Here is a 21,753-nt window from a genome sequence, read left to right as displayed (position 1 = left end):
GGAAGGATGTGGAAACCATAGAAAGGGTGCAGCGGAGCCTTTTCTCCTTGGAGCGATGGAGGATGAGAGGTGACCTGATAGAGGTGTACAAGATAATGAGAGGCATTGATCATGTGGATAGTCAGAGGCTTCTCCCCAGGGCTGAAATGGCTAGCACGAGAAGGCATAGTTTTAAGGTGCTTGGAAGTAGGTACAGAGGAGATGTCGGGGGTAAGTTTTTTACGCAGAGAGTGGTGAGTGCATAGAATGGGCTGCTGGCAGCATTGGTGGAGGCGGGAATGATAGGGTCTTTTAAGAGACTCCTGGATGGCTACATGGAGCTTAGAAAAATAGTGGGCTATGGGTAAAGCCTAGGTAGTTCTAAGGCAAGGACATGTTCAGTACAGCTTTGTGGGCTGAAGGGTCTGTATTGTGCTGTATGTTTTCTATGTTTCTAAAGTTGATGCTGTCTACAAGTCCTTTGACAAGGTCCCACATGGGAGATGAGTAAAGCAGGTTCAGTCACTTGGTATTCAGGATGAGGTAGTAAATAAGATTCGACAATAGCTTCATGAGGGGAAAACCAAAGAGTGGTAGTAGATAGTTACCTCTCTGACTGGAGGCATTTGACTAGTAGTATGCCACAGGGATCAGTGCTGAGTCTGTTTTTTGTCATCTATATTAACAATCTGGGTGATAATGTAAACTAATTTGTGGATGACACCAAGACTGGAGGCGTGGGATGGTGAGCAAGGCTATCAAAACTTGCAGTGTGAAAAATGGGCTGAAAATGGCATATTGAATTTAATGCAGACAAGTGTGAGGTATTGCACTTTGGCAAGACAAAGCAGGGTAAGTCTTGCATGGTGAGCAGTAGGTACCGAGGTGTGTGGTAGAACAAAGGGATCTGGGAACACAGATCCATAATTTTTTGAAAGTGGACTCAGAGGTAAAGAGGGTTGTAAAGAAAGCTTTTGGCACATGGACCTTCATAAAGTACTGAGTGCAGGAGTTGGGATGTTATGTTCCAGATGTCCTAATCTGGAGTATTGTGTGCTGTTTTGGTCACCTATCTCCAGGAAAGATAACAGAGAAAATTTACAAGGACATTACTGGGAATTGAGAACCTGAATTATAGGGAAAGGTTGAATAGATTAGGATTTTATTCCTTGGAACATAGAAGATTGAGAGGAGATTTGATAAAGGTATACAAATTATGAAGTGTATCAATGGGGTTTTGCACTGAGGTTGGGTGAGACTTAAACCAGAGGTCATGGGTTAAAGGTGAAATATTTAAGGGGAACCTTGAGGGGGGGGATCCTTTTCACTGAGGTTGCTAAGAGTGCACGACGAGCTGCCTGTGGAAGTGATGGTTCTGAGTTTGATTTCAACATTTAACAGAAGTTTGGATATGTATATGGATGGGGGGGGGGGTATGAAGGGTTATTGTCCAGGGGCAGGTCGATGGGAGTAGGCAGATTAATAATTTAACATGGGCTAGCTGGACCAAAAGATCTTTCTGTGCCGTAGTTGTCTATGTGAGTGTTCCTAAGTGATAATCATTCAGGCAGCTGAAGATATTAATGTAATAAAGTATGAAATTAACCTTTAATCTTAACTGTTATCATCCTTACATTTGAAATATTTAATAATTTAAGAAAATGGTTAAAATAGAAAATAAAAGAAACATAGAAGAAAAATAATGCAGAAAAAGTAACCTACTTCAGATTAGTATGTGTGAATGTAATATAAAGTGTGTTAGTTTCATTGGCCATGAACCGATAAGGTTTTAATTTTAAGAAATTATAGAGCAGGATTCTTTGCTGCCAATCAAATGATTTGCCAAGAAACCAAGAAATGGGTTGCCATAATCAGATGAACAGAGAAACTTCCCTGCCTATACCTCTGTTAATCACGGCCTCAATATCCCTTGAAAACCAAGGTTTCCTGAAGCTGTTATCTTTACTATTTATTCTGACAGGCACATACAAGTTTTGTACTCTCAAAATTTCACTTTTGAAGGCCTCTCACTTACCAAGTCCACCCTTGCCAGAAAACAGCGTGTCCTAATTCACACTTGCCAGATCATTCATGATGCCATCAGTATTGGCCTTTATCCAATTTAGAATCTCAACCCGTGGACCAGACCTATCTTTTTTCTATATTTACTTTGAAACTAATGCCATTGTCTTCATTAGATGCAAAGTGTTCCCCTACACAAACTTCTGTCCTATCTCGTTCCCTAATAGCAGATCAAGTATCGCACACTCTCTTGTTCGTACTTTTACCTACTTATTAAGGAAACTTTCTTGAACACATTAACAAACTCTTTCCCATTTAGTCCATTTAAAATAAGTGAGTCCTAGTCAATATGTAGAAAGTTAAAATCACCTACTATAATAACCTGAGATCTCTCTACAAATTTGTTCCTCTAAATCCCTGGACTGTTGGGTGGTCTCCAGTATAGCCCCATTAACATGATCAGGCCTTTCTTATTCCTCAGTTCCACCCACAACACCTCACTAGATGGGTTCTCCAGTCTTGAAAGGACAAATGGCCTGTTCTCTACAGTTTCTGTGCTTCTGCCTGGCACTTCGGGTTAATCGTGGCTAGTAAACGAAATCACATGTGTAAATTTAAAATGTTTCTATGCCAATCACCAGGACAAGGAAATGCCAACCCCTCCCAAGTTGCTGATGCAATGATTGATTCAGTTGTGGAATTTATAAAGAAGAAACCTTCGGCTTCTTTGCGGAACATTCGCATCGTAATTTTTCAACCTCAAATGTTAAGTGAATTTCACAACAGGATGAAAATGCGTGAAGGATCTAATATTCCAGTTAATGAATCTTTCTTTAAAAAAATATCAAGTAAGTATCAGACATTTTAAAAAGAAGAATATATTTTGTACTGAAATGAGTAATTGGATAAATGCTTTTAAAATAGAAAAATAGGATTTATTACATAAACTAAAAATCAAAGAAAATAAAACAGGTTTGCATCATGCATTTTAAAAGGATGTTGAGATACAAAAGACCTTCAATGATTCAAGATTCAAAGTACTTTTATCATCAAAGTATGTATATAGTATACAACACTGAGATTAGTCTTCCCCCAGACAGCCATGAAACAAAGTAAACCCACTCAAAGAAAAACATCAAACCCGCAACATGCGGGGTGGGGTGGGGGGAACAAATCACTCAAATGGCAAAAAAACTAATGAAAAACACAAAATGTAAATCATCAAACCACAGAGTCATTGAAACAGTCTAGGCATATTCAGTTTAGTTCAGTTCAGTTCAGTGACGTACTATATACAAGATATTGTCAGAGGCATAGTGAAATCTAGTGTATTACCTGTATTTAAGGTACAGAGAATTATGGACTAGTCCGTTTAATATTAAATGTAGGTAAAATAATGGATTCCTGTTGAGAGGTTAATGGACAAAACTTTAGAAACAAGAATTCTCAATGTAGAGTTCAAAAGTAAAATCTTACTTAAACAGGGTAAATAAAGCACCAACAATAGTTATATTGTAGATATATTTTGTCTACATTTTTAGAACCGTTTGATAAGGTGCTGCTAGAATGCCTAGTGCCCAAGGTCAAGGAATGTAGATTCAGGGATTAAGGAAAATAAAAAATTTCTGTCTGGTGTCACGAGGGAAAGCAAATAGTGGGTGTAATGGGCATTTCTTCAAAGCCAAGAAGATGGCTTGTGACATTTCCTAAAGGCAGTATTGCGATAATTACTGCTTAGAGTTTACATTTGACGCTTCAGGCCAAAACCCTCATCAGGACTGGAGAAAATAAGATGAGAAGTCAGAGTAAGAAGGTGGGAGAAGGGGAGGAGGGGTGAAGTAAAGAGCTGGGAAGTCAATTGGTGAAAGAGATAAGGGGCTGGACAAGGGGGAATCTGATAGGAGAGGACAGAAGGCCATGGAAGAAAGGAAAGGGGGGGAGCACCAGAGGGAGGTGATAGGCTGGTAAGGAGTTGAGGTGAGAGAGGGAAATGGGAATGATGAAGGGGAGGGTGCATGACTAGAAATTCGAGAAATCGATGTTCATGCCATCAGGTTGGAGGCTAACCGGACGGAATATAAGGTGTTGCTCCTCCAAACTGAGAGTGGCCTCTTGGCAGCAGCAGAGGAGGCCATGGACTGACAGATGGGAATGGGAAGTGGAATTAAAATGGGTGACCACTGGGAAATCCTGTGCTTTTTCTTGCAGATGGAGTGTAGGTGTTCAGCGAGGCAGTCTCGCAACCTACATCGGATTTCACCGATATATAGTGCCACACTGGGAGCACTGGATACAGTAACATACCATAATAGGCTAACAGATTCCTTGATTTAAAGTTACCAAGTGACGGAGTGAACATAGAGGGATTTCATCCACGATGAGTGTAGATGTTACAATGATTTTCATGCAAATATTGGTGAGAGTGTGAAACTAGCTACCAGATGGGTGAAGCAAACAGCACATTTAAGGAAAGGGAGTAGTAGACAAAGTTGATCAAGTTAAATACAAAAAGAGAGAGGAGGATCAAGTGGAACGTGTGTTGATGTGGCAAGTTACACCATGCATCCCGTTTCTATTCTGTGTCTGTGCATACAATGCTTTTAGGTAATTTTGTGAATTTTTTTCTGCTAATATCAGATGCATTTACGTCAGTGTTTTGGGGGGAACAGAAGAAAGAAAATGCAGCCTCCTTCATTGAAGAAAATATTGAATTCAAAGATGGGATAGAGACAGCTCATTTTGAGATCTGTGGAAACAATGAGCAAACTATTGAAAGTACTATATCCTTCATAAAAAGTACGGTTTCAAAAGATCAGAGTGAAGAAGTTATTATCAATGATTTCTTATTTAAATTCTCTGAAAATGAACATGAAGAATTACATCGTCTTCAGAGAAGTCTTCAAATCTCTTTGGAACTACAACGCAACCAATCTGGAGCTCAGATAAAAATCTGTGGTATCACAAAGGATGTTCTGAATGCCTTTTCAAAAATTCATGTGATGATTGAGAACGTCAGAAAAAATGAATTTGAAAAAAGAGATGAGGAACTTGTCAAAAATTTGGTTGAATGGCAATTTCAAGTTGATTCAAGTCAATTCACAGCATTTGACAGTGCTACAAACCTGAAACTGGAAAAGGCATTCACTGAACAAAAGGCTGAAGTTACTTTTACATTTCGCAACCAGCTATGTGTTGTAGCTATGAAGAAGTGTACTGCAAGGGTCAATGGACGTGAGATGAATTTGAAAAGGATTTCGAAAGTTGAAGGTAAATTTTTCATTGTATTTAATTTCTACTTTTCATTCATAGTCATAGCGTGCCCAGCTGAGAATGAGACATGTTGGCCTATCTATTTTGTGACATATTGTTACTCTGCCAAATCCCATCAACCTGTATCTGGACCGTAGCCCTCCATACTCCTCCCATCCATGTACTTTTCCAAAGCTCAAAGTAACTTTCATTATCAGAATACAACTGTCATCACATCCAACACTGAGATTCTTTTATTCCTGCGGGCATACTCAGCAAACCTGTAGAACAGTGACTGTAACAGAATCAATGAAAGATCAACCAGAGTGCAGAAGACAACGAACTGCAGATGCAAATATAAATAAATAGCAACAAATAACGAGAACTTGAAATAACATCTCCTTAAAGTGAGTTCATTGGTTGTGGGAGCATCTTAATGGATGGGCCAGTGAGTGTAGTTATCCCCTTTTGTTCAAGAGCCTGATGGCTGAGGGGTACTCAGAGAGTGGTAGCAGTGTGGAACGAGCTTCCAGCAGAAGTGGTAGAGGCAGGTTCGATGTTGTCATTTAAAGTAAAATTGGATAGCTATATGGACAGGAAAAGAATGGAGTGTTATGGGCTGAGTGCAGGTCGGTGGGACTAGGTGAGAGTAAGCATTCAGCATGGACTAGAAGGGCCAAGGTGGCCTGTTTCCATGCTGTTATGGTTATATGGGTAGTAACTGTTCTTGAACCTGGTGGTGCGAGTCCTGAGCTCTTGTACCTTCTTCCCGATGGCAATAGTACAAAAAGAGCATGGCGTCGGTGGAGAACATCTCTGATAGATGCTGCTTTCCTACGACAGCGTTTCATGTCATATTCTTAACTGTTGCAATAAAATCTGCATCTACCACTTCCACTAGCAGCTTATTCTACACTCACATTACCTTTGAGTGAAAAGGTTTCCCTTAAATATTTCAACTTTCACCCTTAACCTATTACATTACCTCTATCCTAGCCTCACCCAACCCGTGTTAAAAGCCTGCCAGAGTTTACCCTATCTATCCTCCTCATTATGTGGCAGGGAGGAGATAGGTCTCTACCAAAGAAGGTGTTAGACACTCCTTCCCTCCACCACCCTGCAACTCACCCTGAGGCAAGGTGTAGCACATGCTTAGCTCCCTTCCCCCCAATCAGGGTCATGTGAAGCCATGTGAGCAGGTGGTGGATGGTTGTAGAGCCCCTGCTGCATATTGCGTCCTGGTTATGCAACCACAGAGGCCAGGCAATCTCTGAAGAACATTGAAAATGGCTGGGGTCGGTCATCTTGTAAAGACACTGCCCCGAAGAAGGCAATGGCAAACCACTTCTGTAGGGAAAAAATTGCCAAGAACAATTATGATTATGAAAAGACCATGATCGCCTATGTCATACAATAATGCACTTAGGTGACAAACTTGACATGAACCCCTACCATCCATGTACCTATCCAAACTTCTCTTAAATGTTGAAAAATCGAGCTTGCACACACCACTTGTGCTGGTAGCTCATTCTGCACACTCACAACCCTCTGACTGAAGAAGTTTCTCCTCATGTTCCCCTTAAACTTTTCACCTTTCACCTTTAACCCATGACCTCTGGTTATACTCCCACCCAACCTCAGTAGAAAAAGCCTGCTTGCATTCACCCTATTTATACCTCTCATAATTATGTTGAGCTCTTTCAAATCTCCTCTCAGTCTTCTACATTCTAAGGAATATAGTCCTAACCTATTCAATCTTTCCTCCATACCCAGAAACACCCTTATATATTTTCTCTGTATTCTTTCAACCCGGTTTACATCTTTCCTGTTGGTAGGTGATCAAAACTGCACACAGTACTCCAAATTTGGCCTCACCAGTGTCTTGTGCAACTTCAGCATAACATCCCAACTCCTGTACTCAATGCTCAAAAAAAATCAGCTGAATAAATATTAATGGGGGCTAAGGAGATGGCAGATGAACTAAATGAGTATCTTGCATCAGTCTTCACTGTGGAGACACCAGCAGTGTGCTAAGTACTGTAGGGTGCGAAGGAAGAAAGTAAGTGGAGGGGAAAGGGAGAAGGTGCTCAACATGCGTAAAGACCTAAGGGTACACAAGTCACCCAGACCAGATGAACTGCACCCTAGGGCTCTGAAAAAGGTTGCAGTAGAGATTGTGGAGACATTAGTAATGATCTTTCAAGAATCACCGGACTCTGGTGTGATTCTGGAGGACTGGAAAAATGTTCTTCAAGAAAGGAGGGAGGCAGCATATGGCAAATTATAGACCAGATAGCCTGACCTCACTGTTTGAGAAAATGTTAGAGTCAATTGTTATGGATGAGGTTATAAAGTACTTGGTGACACAGGACAAGATAGGACAAAGTCAGCATTGTTTCCTTAAGGGAAAAGCTGCCTGACAAACCTGTTGGAATTGTTTGAGGAGATTACAAGTAGGATAGATAAAGGGGATGCAGTATATGTTGTATATTTGGACTTTCAGAAGGCTTTTGACAAGGTGCCACACATGAGGCTGCTTACCAAGTTAAGAGCCTGCACTATTACTGGAAAGTCACTAGCATAGTTGGAGAATTGGCTGATTGATAGTCATAGTCATACTTTATTGATTCCGGGGGAAATTGGTTTTCGTTACAGTTGCACCATAAATAATATAGTAAGGCAGTGAGTGGGAATAAAAGGCTCTTTTTCTGGTTGACTGCCAGTGACTAGAGGTGTTCCGCAGAGATCGATGTTGGGACCGCTTTTTATGCTGTATATCAATGATTTAGTGATGGAATAGATGTCTTTGATGCCAAGTTTGCAGATGATACAAAGATTAGTGGAGGGGCTGGTAGAGTTGAGGAAACAGGAAGGTTGCAGAAGAACTTAGATTTGGAGAATAGGCAGGAAAGTAGCAAATGAAATACAATATTGGAAAATGCATGGTCATGTACTTTGGTAGAAGAAATAAATGTGCAGACTCTTTTCTAAACGGGGAGAAAATCCAGAGATACAAAGGGACTTGGCAGTCCTTTTGCCGAACACCCTAAAGGTAAACTTGCAGATTGAGTCAGTGGTGAGGAAGGCAAATGCAATGTTAGCATTCATTTCAAGAGGTCTAGAATACAAGAGCAGGGATATGATGCTGGTGAGGCCTCACCTTGAGTATTGTGAACAATTTTGGGCTCCTTATCTTAGAAAAGATGTGTTGGCATTGAAGAGGGTCCAGAGTAGGTTCATAAGAATGTTTCCAGGAATAAAAAGATGAGGAATGTTTGATGGCTCTGGGCCTGTAGTCACTGGAATTTAGAAGGGTGAGGGGGGATCTCATTGAAACCTTTCAAATGTTGAAAGGCCTAGACTTAGTAGGTGTGGAAAGGATGTTACCATGGTGGGGCAGTCTAGGACAAGAGGGCACTGCCTCAGGATAGAGGGGCATCCATTTAAAACAGAGGTGCAGAGAAAATTCTTTAGGCAGAGGGTGGTGAATTTGTGGCAATTCTTACCACAGGCAGCAGTGGAGGCCAGGTCATTGGATGTACTTAAGGCAGAGATTGATAGGTTCTTGATTGGCCATGGCATCAAAGGTTATGGGGAGAAAGTCAGAGAGTGGGGCTAAGGAGGGGGAAAGATGGATCAGCCATGATTGAATGGTGGAGCAGACTTGATTTTCCAGATGGTCTATTTCTGCTCCGATGTTTTATGGTCTAATGCTCTGATTTATGAAGGCCAATATGCCCAAAGTTCTCTTTCCAACCCTACCTACCTGTGATGCAGTTTTTGTATTCCCAGATCCATTTTTCCTACCACCCTCTTCATTCTTCTCACCATTCATTGGTTTGCCCCGCCAGATGCAACACGTTTGTCTGGATTTAAATCCCACCTGCCATTCTTCCAGCTGTTCTGAATTATGTGCAAGAAATCATGCATCAGTCATGTCCATATAGTTCCTCTGTCTCCGGATGTTGTCCCGTTTATTTCAATGGAATTAACTTCGGATGTAGAATACAACATTCTAAAATAATTATGGCATATTTAGCAATACTGATGTGGGGTAACTTTCAGTGACAGTTCCTGAATTGTGAAATATTTTGTGCAGATTGTTAGACCTGATGAGTTCTTCAAGGACCAATGACTCAAAAAGGCAGCATCCATCATTACGGACCCCCATCACCCAAGACATGCCCTCTTCTTGCTGCTACCATCAGGGAAGAGGTATAGAAGCCTGAAGGCACACACTCAGTGATTCAGGAACAGCTTCTTCCCCTCTGCCATCTGATTTCTGAATGGACATTTAACCCATGAACACTACCTCACTATTTTTTTCTCTTTTTGCACAAATTTAACTTATATTTTTCTTGTAATTTAGATTTAATTATGTATTGTACTGTATTGCTGCACAAATGGAAAGAGAAAAAAGTGGAAATTATCCCTGGTCTAAAATGTTTATCACTCATCATCTAAAACCCACATTTGACTAACAACTTCTTCTCACTACCATCATTGGCCAATATATACGGAAACCTTAGAGCCCACACCACACGGTTCAGGAACAGTTCTTAACCCTACATCAATCAGGCTCCTGAACCATTGTGGATAACTTCATTAAGCATTACTCTGAACTGATTCTATGACCTACAAACTGTCTTTTAAACAACTCGTGCTTTCAGTATTATTTTTTATTTGCTCAGTTTATCTTTTTGCACACTTTCTCATATAGTTTTTCATAAAATTTTATTCTATTTTTTTCCTGTAAGTGCCCACAAGAAAATGAATCTCAGGCTCTTGAGAGGATACCTTCTCTCAACTTCATTGAAATGTTCCCACAACCATTGGACTCACTTTCAAGGACTCTTCATCTCATGTTCTCTATATTTATTGTGTATTTATGTATTATTATTTTGTCTTTCTTTTTTGTGTTTGCATTTTCTCCTCTTCCACACTCTGGTTGTACACCCTAGTTGGACAGTCTTTCATTGAATCTGTTATAATTATTATTTTACAGATTTATTGAGTAAGTCTGCAAGAAAATGAATCCTGACTGTGTACTGTAACATACATGTACATTGATAGTACATTAACTTTGAACAAAGGTAATAATTATGATTTATTTGACATATCTGTAGGAACGCTAACTGATAGCCTACCAGCACATTGGAGTGACATGCAAAATTTACAAAGTAGATCTGTGGAGCTCCAACAGAATTCCAGCGAATATCAGGATGTAGCACAATCGTTCAAAGCAACTGTTGCACAGCTTCAGATTGTAAAGGTATGTCAAATTAATTATCATGAGCCAATTTGTACTTCATAATTTTGTAACTTAACAAGGAGAGATTTGGATAAACGTAACTAATACGTTTTCAGCGTATCAAAGCGGTTGGACTTGGGTCTGAGAATGAGAAACAACCCAAGGCTTGCCTGATTTAAGCACCAGGCCAGATTGAAAAGGTCAGTGTGTTGGAGCTGGAGGTGAGGGATGAGCCTGTGTTCAGCTCACTACTCCACCAGGTTTACTCATCTCTGTGCTCAGCTGAGGCTGTGGCCTGAAACTGACCAGCTCCTAGATCGGCTGTGACTGGCTTCATGGCTGTGGAATCACTTTAGTGAACTTCAATTCTGGGTATTATTGCTTACTTTTATTGTTTGCACGATTTCTTTCTTTTCTGCAGAATGGGTGTTTAATGGTGTTTTGTTTAACGAGTTCCATTGGGTTTCTTTGATTTGTGGCTGCCTGTCCCAATAGAGTCATAGAAAGGCACAGTACAGAAACAGGCCTTCAACCCCCCCCCCCCACCCCCAAAACAATTTAAACTGCCTACTCCCATTGACCTTGCACAAGGAACATAGCCCGCCATACCCCTACCATCCATGTACCTATCCAAACTTCGTTTAAACATTAACACTGAGCTCACATGCACCACTTGTGCTGGCAACTCATACAACACTCTCACAACCTTCTGAGAGAAGAAGTTTCCTCTCATTTTCCCGTTAAACTGTTCACCTTTTACCCTTAACCCATGACCTCTGATTGTATCTTCACCCAACCTCAGTGGAAAAAGTCTGCTTGCATTTAACCTATCTATACCTCTCATAATATTGTATACCTTGATCAAATCTCCCCTCAATCTTCTGCATTCCAAGGAATAAAGTCCACACGGATTCAATCTTTCCTTATAACTCAGGTCCTGGCAACATCCTTGCAAATTTTCTCTGTACTCTTTCAACCTTATTTATATATTTTTTGTAGGTATTTGACCAAAACTGCACACAATACTTCAAATTAGGCCTCACCAACATCTTATGCGATTTCAACATAGCATATTAATAATAAGTACTTTATTGATTCCGTGGAAAATTATTTTGTTACAGTAGCAGCATTTAAAATGCAGCAATAATAAATATATTAACTAATAAAGTACTGAATAATAATATAAGCAATAATTTACTAATGTGCAATAATAATGAACAAAATAACAAAGCAGAGACTATTGTACTATGATGTGTGTTCTTCTGTCGCGCAGTGATTGACTGTTGTATGTACTTATCGCATTTGGTAGGAAAGGTTTTCTGTAATGATCCTTGTGACAGCAGAGCTGAATGAGTCTGTTTGAAAGGGTGATCCGCTGCTTATTCTGTAGGTCATGGAGAGAATCTGTCTGATTGTCCGTAACGGATAACAGTTTGTTTAGTGATCTCCTCTCCATCACTAACTCAGAAGAGTCCAAGTTGTAGCCAAGGATGGATCCAGCCATTCTTACGAGTTTATTTAGTCTTTTTGCATCACCAGCACTGCTGCGGCTCCACCAACATAAAGCAGCAAAGAAGACTGCACTCACTACAACAGACTGGTAAAAGATCTCCAACATCCTGCTGCACATATTGAAGGATCTCAGTTTCCTTTGAAAGTAGTCTGCTCATCCCCTCTTGTAAACAGTCTTGGTGCTGGTTTTCCAGTTTTCCAGTCAAGTCTGTTGTCAAGGTGAACACCCAAGTATTTGTACTCCTCCACTATCGCAATAACTTCTCCCAGAATAGGTACAGGACTCGTCACAGTCCTCTTCCTCCTAAAATCAATCACCATTTCCCTGGTTTTGGCCACATTCAGGAGCAGGTGATTCCTCCTGCTCCACTCCACAAACTTGCCCACCAGTCTTCTATACTTCAACTCCTGCTCATCTCTGCTACACTCAACTACTGCAGAGTCATCAGAGAACTTCTGCAAGTGACAAGACGCAGATTTGTACTGAAAGTCTGAGGTGTACATTGTGGAGACAGGACAGTCCCTGGTGGTGCTCCAGTGCCACTCTCCACCATCTCAGACGGAGAACCACTCCGCTGTACAAACTGGGGTCTATTTGTCAGGTAGTCAGTAATCCAGGAGATAGTGGATTTGTTTACACCCATCCTTTGCAGCTTCACTCCTTGCTCAGAAGAAGTGGCTGGATTGTATTGAAGGCACAAGAGAAATCAAAAAAGTGATTCTCACAATGCCACCAGCATCATCCAGGTGGGAGTGAGCTCAGTACAACAGGTAGATGATGGCATCATCACTCCCACATGAGGTTGGTAGGCAAGCTGTAGAGGGTCCAATGAAGATCTCATCTGCGGTCTATGGTAAGTCAGGACCAGCTCTTCGGTACCTTCATTACATGACATGTGAGGGCAATTGGTCTGTAGTCAGTAAGTCCAGATGAAGTTACCTTCTTGGGTACAGGAAACGAGCAGTAAGTCTTTCATTGCACCATATCTTTTCCTGACTCAGACTCAGATTGTAAAGATGCTGCAAAATACCAGACTGCTGGTTTGCACGGGCCTTCAGTACCCTCAGCTGATACCGTCGGGTCCAGCAGACTTGCCTTGATGTAGTCTCTCCAGCTGTCTCTTACCCTGACCTGCAGTCGGTCAGGTGGGGGAGGGTGGTCATCCCCATGGAGGCAGGAGACTCCAAAATTGGGGGTTCGGAACACAAGTACTCACCGGAGGGGAGGGAGGGATGGAGGGAACAGGCTTTGGGGGCAGGAGTGTGGTTTGGGCAAGTGGGGGAAAGGACAGCAGGAGGTCCCATGCTGAACCTGTTGAAAAACAACTTCAATTTATTGGCCCTATCCATGCAGCTCTCAATCTTCCTTTCCTTAACCTCGAAGCCAGTGATCTGCTCCATGCCCGACCACACATCCCTTATTCTATTCTGCTGGAGCTTGTACTCCAGCTTCCTCTTGTAGGATTCTTTGCACTCCCTCAGCCTCACCCTCAGTTCACTCTGTACTCGCCTCAGTACACTCTGTACTCGCCTCAGTACTTGTGTATCTTCAGACCTGAAAGCTATCTTCTCATATTCAAAAGTTCTCTCAGGTCACTGGTGATGCAGGGCTTGGTGTTGGGGAAGCAGCATACAGTCTGTGGTGATCTCACAGAACTTGATGTAGTCTGTGATACTATCAGTCATTTTGTTAATGTCCTCCCTGTGTGGCGCACATAACACATCCCAGTCCGACTTTTATAGCATTTCTGCCTCTAAAGTACGGAGCCCAGTTGTCTTTGGTCTCTTGCATATCCTCCACCCTTCAGGGGTCCAGTGCAGTGCTGTCTTGATGATGGAGTTAGCCTCTCCTCTCATCACATGCCCAATCGATCTCCAACAGTTCCTCATGATGATTCTGTCCGTCACCTCTTGATGACACTGATGGAGTAGGGCATGGTTGGAGATGTTGGAAACCACTTTTTAAATAACATTTTCAAGATTCATGCTTTTTAACAAACTCATGTACTTTTCACGCAAACAACAGGAATTCTGCAGATGCTGGAAATTCAAGCAACATACATCAAAGTTGCTGGTGAACGCAGCAGGCCAAGCAGCATCTATAGGAAGAGGAGCCTCACTGTACTTTTCACAGTATGTGGTGGTTCATCCCCACTTGGCAGAAAATGGTATAGCAGCTAAAATTAGCGGTTTATCACCTTTCTCATTTTTCATTGGCTAAGTATTAGTGCATTATCCACATTATGTAATTGTTTTAATTATGTAGGCTATTAGCTAGTTTATTCTCTATCTAACAAATTTCTCTTTCTATAAAAGCAATGGTTTTTTGGAGACACCATCTTGGCCGCTTGGCTTCTTCTTTATTTCTTTGTCTCCTCAATAATACAGCTCTTAGCATCGATTCTTGGCTCTTTACTTAGTTTGTTTAGTATTTGCATGTTTGTACTCTAAAATAATCTGAAATCTTATAATTAAGAATGCTCATCATTCCTGACTCCTGAAAGAATCCTAAGGATCGGAAAATAAATGGAGATCCAACAGAAACAACAGGAATTCTGCAGATGCTGGAAACTCAAGCAACACACATCAAAGTTGCTGGTGAACGCAGCAGGTCAGGCAGCATCTGTAGGAAGAGGTGCAGTCGACGTTTCAGGCCGAGACCCTTCGTCAGGACTAACTGAAGGAAGAGTGAGTAAGGGATTTGAAAGTTGGAGGGGGAGGGGGAGATCCAAAATGATAGGAGAAGACAGGAGGGGGAGGGATGGAGCCAAGAGCTGGACAGGTGATAGGCAAAAGGGATACGAGAGGATCATGGGCAGGAGGGGGAAGAAAGACAGTGGGGAGGGACGGGGGGACCCAGAGGATGGGCAAGAGGTATATTCAGAGGGACAGAGGGAGAAAAAGGAGAGTGAGAGAAAGAATGTGTGCATAAAAATAAGTAACAGATGGGGTACGAGGGGGAGGTGGGGCATTAGCGGAAGTTAGAGAAGTCAATGTTCATGCCATCAGGTTGGAGGCTACCCAGACGGAATATAAGGTGTTGTTCCTCCAACCTGAGTGTGGCTTCATCTTTACAGTAGAGGAGGCCGTGGATAGAAATGTCAGAATGGGAATGGGATGTGGAATTAAAATGTGTGGCCACTGGGAGATCCTGCTTTCTCTGGCGGACAGAGCATAGATGTTCAGCAAAGCGGTCTCCCAGTCTGCGTCGGGTCTCGCCAATATATAAAAGGCCACATCGGGAGCATTGGACGCAGTATATCACCCCAGACGACTCACAGGTGAAGTGTCGCCTCACCTGGAAGGACTGTTTGGGACCCTGAATGGTGGTAAGGGAGGAAGTGTAAGGGCATGTGTACAACTTGTTCGGCTTACACGGATAAGTGCCAGGAGGGAGATCAGTGGGGAGGGATGGGGGGGACGAATGGACAAGTGAGTTGCGTAGGGAGCTTCCTTCGCTACATCGACGACTGCATTGGCGCTGCTTCCTGCACGCATGCAGAACTCGTTGACTTTATTAACTTTGCCTCCAACTTTCACCCTGCCCTCAAGTTTACCTGGTCCATTTCCGACACCTCCCTCCCCTTTCTAGATCTTTCTGTCTCTGTCTCTGGAGACAGCTTATCCACTGATGTCTACTATAAGCCTACTGACTCTCACAGCTATCTGGACTATTCCTCTTCTCACCCTGTCTCTTGCAAAAACGCCATCCCCTTCTCACAATTCCTCCGTCTCTGCCGCATCTGCTCTCAGGATGAGGCTTTTCATTCTAGGATGAGGGAGATGTCTTCCTTTTTTAAAGAAAGGGGCTTCCCTTCCTCCACTATCAACTCTGCTCTTAAACGCATCTCCCCCATTTCATGTACATCTGCTCTCACTCCATCCTCCCGCCACCCCACTAAGAATTGGGTTCCCCTGGTCCTCACCTACCACCCCACCAGCCTCCGGGTCCAACATATTATTCTCCGTAACTTCCGCCACCTCCAACGGGATCCCACCACTAAGCACATCTTTCCCTCCCCCCCCCCCGCATTCCGCAGGGATCGCTCCCTATGCAACTCCCTTGTCCATTCGTCCCCCCCATCCCTCCCCACTGATCTCCCTCCTGGCACTTATCCGTGTAAGCCGAACAAGTGCTACACATGCCCTTACACTTCCTCCCTTACCACCATTCAGGGCCCCAAACAGTCCTTCCAGGTGAGGCAACACCTCACCTGTGAGTCGACTGGGGTGATATACTGCGTCCGGTGCTCCCGATGTGGCCTTTTATATATTGGCGAGACCCGACGCAAACTGGGAGACCGCTTTGCTGAACATCTACGCTCTGGCTGCCAGAGAAAGCAGGATCTCCCAGTGGCCACACATTTTAATTCCACATCCCATTCCCATTCTGACATGTCTATCCACGGCCTCCTCTACTGTAAAGATGAAGCCACACTCAGGTTGGAGGAACAACACCTTATATTCCGTCTGGGTAGCCTCCAACCTGATGGCATGAACATCGACTTCTCTAACTTCCGCTAAGGCCCCACCTCCCCCTCGTACCCCATCTGTTACTTATTTTTATGCACACATTCTTTCACTCACTCTCCTTTTTCTCTCTCTGTCCCTCTGAATATACCTCTTGCCCATCCTCTGGGTCCCCCCCCCCCCACTTGTCTTTCTTCCTGGACCTCCTGTCCCATGATCCTCTCATATCCCCTTTTGCCTATCACCTGTCCAGCTCTTGGCTCTATCCCTCCCCCTCCTGTCTTCTCCTATCATTTTGGATCTCCCCCTCCCCCTCCAACTTTCAAATCCCTTACTCACTCTTCCTTCAGTTAGTCCTGACGAAGGGTCTCGGCCTGAAACGTCGACTGCACCTCTTCCTACAGATGCTGCCTGGCCTGCTGCGTTTACCAGCAACTTTGGTGTGTGTTGCTTGGAGATCCAACAGAGATCTTTCTTGACCAGAAAATACAGAGGGTCTTCTAGAGGCTCATGGTGTGGAATGACAACAGTATGGCAAGGTCGCCGCGTTCTGTCATGTGCCAGCACTCTGACTCGTACAAGAGTGTGGACAGAGCACAGCTGCAGTATTTGGTTGATCCTCATATATTAACATCAATAAGTATTCAGACTATCCTAGCACAAACTTTGTATCTTAATCACTAAATACAGATTCTTACCACCAGTCGAGCAAAGTGTACAGTATATACTTTAGATACTTTCTACATAAATGATTGTAAGAGAATTTGGAAAGTTTCTAAGAAATGCAGGCACTGGAAATCAGCATTTCATGTGATAGGAACAGCATCCCATGTAATAGAAGGTAAGTTTGTTTGAGATTATTTTTGTTGAAACTGTAAGCACAATTGACCAAGGAAATTGTGTTAACAGATTGAAAGACTTCAAAACCCATGTCTTTGGAAGAATTATATGATTAAAAAACAACAGTTTGATAACAAAAATCCACCTGGAACTAATAATGAGAGGAATTTATTCCATGGAACTGCACCAGATACACTCAGTTTAATCAGTCGTCATGGATTCAACCGGAGCTATGCTGGAAGGAATGGTATGCAATGAAATTTTAATCAAAAGGGCAAATTGCAAATCTGGAAATTGGAATATGGAGAGTATTGGTCAACGAATAGTCAAAAGGGAAAGAAAATATGTTCTGATGTTTATGTTTAACCAGAAATGTATTACTATTTAGTTTTGAAATACTTGTCATTATTTTAATCAGCAAAATTCAGTAATCTTTTAGATAATTCCTTTCTTTAAGCTGTAAAATACAGTGGTTTGTAAACTAGATTGCAGGAATAAAATGCAAAATGCTGTTCATCTGAGGCACATCACCCTGATTTTAAAATAGTAAGATATTGCTTCCACTCAGCATAGGACCACAATGTGCACAAACCACTTAATCACCGCAGAAAACTAAACACCAGCTCCTCTGCTCCAAATCTTCCAGTTTCCATTTTTCAAATCATATTTTTAAGAAGTCTTTACAATTGCTTAATTTTGGAATGTTGGAAGCAAATGTTTCTGGTTTGTTTCCTTAAAATGATTAACATGTTTTCTGTTTGATAAGTGGAAATAGTATTGCTCAATTAAGCAATGTTTAACTTTCTTTTGTAGCCACAGTGTATGGGAATGGCACCTATTTTGCCGTAGATGCAAACTATTCTGCTCAACCCACTTACTCAAAACCTGACACGAATGGAATGAAGTACATGTATCGTGCCCGAGTACTAATTGGAATCTACTGTCGAGGACAGGGTGGAATGGTCGCACCCCCTTCAAAAAATTCAAGTGATCCGACAGACTTGTTTGACAGCGTTGTGGATAACACAGCAACTCCTTCCATGTTCATTATTTTCAATGATGTTCAAGCTTACCCAGAATATTTAATTACTTTCAAATAACTAAATTATTTCAGATATGAAAACATCATATTGGAATTTAATTTTTCTGTAATTCTTTCATTGAATTCCACTGTTGAAATCATAACTTTTCATTTTGGGGTCATAATGTTGAACAGCTACTGAAAAGGTTGAGTGTTTCTTGTCTAAGATAAACTTTCAATTCCAGGTACAGTGGGTGGTTGACTACATTGCTTGGTATGAATACAATATCCCTAATGCTAATTTCTCTGCATAGATAGAAAGTGCATATCTGTTAGAAATGAATGTTGTAAATGATAAGCACACATTAAATCAGACAAATATGTATATTACTCAGAGCACATATGCTTATCTGTCAACCAGGCCTGTGACCTAGTTGCTGCAGAACTGAGAAGAAAATAACAAGCCAACCACTTGGATGGACTTGGAGTCATGTACGTACATATTAAACCGATACACTTTCACATGCAATCTGTCAGTTTCATAGCTACTGTTTCTGATTGAAGCTTTTTATTAAAGACATATCAACTGTCATGCTATGATTCGTTTAAAGTAAAAAGCACATGGAGAGGTGTCTTACTGAGTATAGAGGAAGCAGAGGCAGATCTGGACTTTCCACTAAACAACAAGGGAGTACTTCAGGGAATCAATCCCACAACATCTCACACCAGCCTGTCTGGCCTCTTGTACTGCCAAATTGAGGCCAGATGTCAATTAGAGGAATAGCACCTCATATTCCATCTTGGTAATCTCCAAATGATGGCATGAACATAATTTCTCCAGCTTCTGGTAACCACTCCTATCTGCCTCGGCCTTTTGTTTTCCCATTCCTACTGGCCACGTTACATCTTCTCTTTCTCCTGCCTTTTCAATCTGCCATTATATACACATTCCTCCCTTCAGTTCTTCGCTCACTTCCTTCCCTTTATTCCACAGTCCACCACCCTTTCCATCTTCAGCCCTTTGTCACTTCCAAGCTTATTACATTGTTCCTAGTCCCTTCACCACCTGCCTATCTTCTGCCTCTCTACTGGATTTACCTATTACATGCCAGCTCTTCAGTCCACCCCCTCCCTCCACCCTTCTGTTCTGGCTTCTCCCCTGTTTCTTTCCAGTCATGAATCTGTAGATGCTGTCTGACCTGCAGTGCCTACTGCATTTTCTGAGTTGCTCCAGATTTCCAGCAGCTATACAGTATTCTTACATCACCACATTAGACTTGTTGATTCAGCCGCTGCTGTCTTGAGACTTCAAAAAACAACCTTGTATCTTTAACAGGAGGGTGTTGAACCTCAATCTGTGCCCCTTTTCTGTTCTCTTCCTTGATAAAAATTCACTCTTGGAAATTGCCAAGCCTATTGTGACCATTGCTTCAATCTGCCCATTTTCAATGTTTTTTTAGATTTATCCATTAACCAGTTGATTTTCCATAGCATTCTAAAAATGAAAAGGGGAATTTTTTATCATACTAAATTCTTTAAATGATTCATTAATAGGTAATTTTTTTGATTTATTATCTTAACCCAGAAAATAAAGAATTGTGTACTTTCTTATAACTACGTGCACTGTGTTTAAACAACAATTATTAATCCTTGATGGATGCTTGAATCAATTTATTTGAGTGCATGCCTTACTGTGTATAATTTTCAAGAAACTTGGTAAAACAGTGCAAATATAATAAGTTGTCAATTCAAACATCTCTATTAAACATTACAATTAGGCCGCTTGTGCTTCCCAGTTAAGCTTCAGATTCATCTTGGGCAAAAAAAAGGTCCACTTGCTTCTAACTTTTTTTGGTCTTAATTATTCAAAATAGTGCTCAAGACTTCATGTTTCTTGGCTGGAAGGATTGAATTGGGCACAACTTTTTTTTTCCTCAGCCATCTATAGTAAATTTTCTGGCTGAGTTGTGGAAATGTTTTGAATTGCATTAGTGATAATTTATTATTCGGGTAAGTTTATTGATATTTAACCATATACATGTATATAACATATATAACCATATAATGTATGTAGAAACAAGACAATGTTTCTCCGAACCAGGGTGTAATGCACACTAGAACACATAACACACAATAAATTATGGAAGTTTCAAAGTACTTTTATTATCAAAGAATTTATAAATTATGAAGATAATGATGTTTAAAGAGGTGGCATTATCTCTACCAAAGTATGAGCTTAAACTGCCAGATCAAAGAAATTGTAAAGATTTTGGTCATTTGTTTCCACAGCTAAGTGTTTCCTGGTTTCCCTGGACCATCAGTTGCTGCTTCATCACTCTCTCTCTCTCCCAGATAATCTTTCTTACTGGTGCTCTCTAAATTACCTTGTGATATACCTTGCAGTCGAATGCATACATCCTCCTGATCATTAATCTGAGTAGGTGTGAATAAGTTAGGTACCATTATGAAGCAATGAAATTCATCCCACAAATCAGAATATACAATTGGGAAATAATACAAGGCAATAAAATTAATTGGAATGTGTGATTATGACAAACAGTTTGTACTGTCTGCAGTTTTGTCCAATGCTCCCAGTGCAGCCTGCTCTACATTAGTGAGACCTGTTATAAAGTGGGGAAATGCCCCATCGAGCACCTCCATTCCATCCACCAAAAGAGGAATTCCTGGTAGCTAAACATTTTAATTTCCATTTCCATTCCCATTCCAACATGTCAGTTGATGGCCCAGCACATCAGTAGTTGTGAACTTCACGATTCAGGACATTTACAAAGACAGATGTGAAAAAGGGGCCCGAAGGATTATTGAGGTCCCGAGTCACCCCAACCACAATCTATTCCAGTTGCTACCATCCGGGAAATGGTACCACAGCAAAAAAACCAGCATCAACAGGCTCTGGGACAGCTCCTTCCACCAGGCCATCAGACTGATTAACTCATGCTGATTTGAGTGTATTTGTATGTTACATTTACTATTCTACTTATTATAAATCACTATGATTGCAAATTGCAGATTTAGACAGAGACGTAAAGATTTTTACTCATGTATGTGAAGGATGTAAGAAATAAAGTCAATTCAATTTTGTGCTGAGACGAGGCCACCCTCAGGGTGGAGGAGCAACACTTTATATTCCGTCAGTGCGTCCTCCAGCCTGATGACATGAATATTGATTTCTCCTTCTGATTTAAGAAAGTCCTTTTCCCCCTCTCCTCTTCTTCTCTTCCCCACTCTGACTTCTTACCTCTATTTGCCTGCCTGTCATCCCTGCGTCCACTCCTCCTCCTCGTTGTCCTATGGTCCACCCTCCTGTCCTATCAAATTCCTTCCTCTCCAGCCCTTTACCTTTCCTACTCACCTGGCTTCACCTGTCACCTTCTATCTCTCTTGCTTC

At 41.6% G+C, this 21,753-nt stretch overlaps 1 protein-coding gene across 3 annotated transcripts in view; it reads left to right on the top strand.

Annotated features, from left to right (window-relative positions):
• Window positions 1-21,449, top strand: part of LOC134348674 (protein mono-ADP-ribosyltransferase PARP14-like) — an 86,498-nt gene extending 65,049 nt beyond the window's left edge. For 2 of the 3 annotated variants that reach the window (XM_063052440.1, XM_063052443.1), the window contains exons 14-18: window positions 2,643-2,849; window positions 4,639-5,268; window positions 10,377-10,522; window positions 17,393-17,570; window positions 18,137-21,448. In XM_063052440.1, the coding sequence (XP_062908510.1) occupies window positions 2,643-2,849; window positions 4,639-5,268; window positions 10,377-10,522; window positions 17,393-17,570; window positions 18,137-18,423 (1,448 nt within the window). In that variant the 3' untranslated portion in view covers window positions 18,424-21,448. Of the gene's footprint in view, window positions 1-2,642; window positions 2,850-4,638; window positions 5,269-10,376; window positions 10,523-17,392; window positions 17,571-18,136 lie in introns of all 3 variants that reach the window. The other variant, XM_063052441.1, reaches the window with a different exon arrangement.
• The last annotated feature ends 304 nt before the right edge of the window (window positions 21,450-21,753 follow it).

The sequence above is a fragment of the Mobula hypostoma genome, chromosome 6 (assembly GCF_963921235.1).
Source record: "Mobula hypostoma chromosome 6, sMobHyp1.1, whole genome shotgun sequence".
In the NCBI taxonomy this organism is placed as follows: domain Eukaryota; kingdom Metazoa; phylum Chordata; class Chondrichthyes; order Myliobatiformes; family Myliobatidae; genus Mobula; species Mobula hypostoma.
This window is presented reverse-complemented; position numbering and strand designations above follow the sequence as displayed.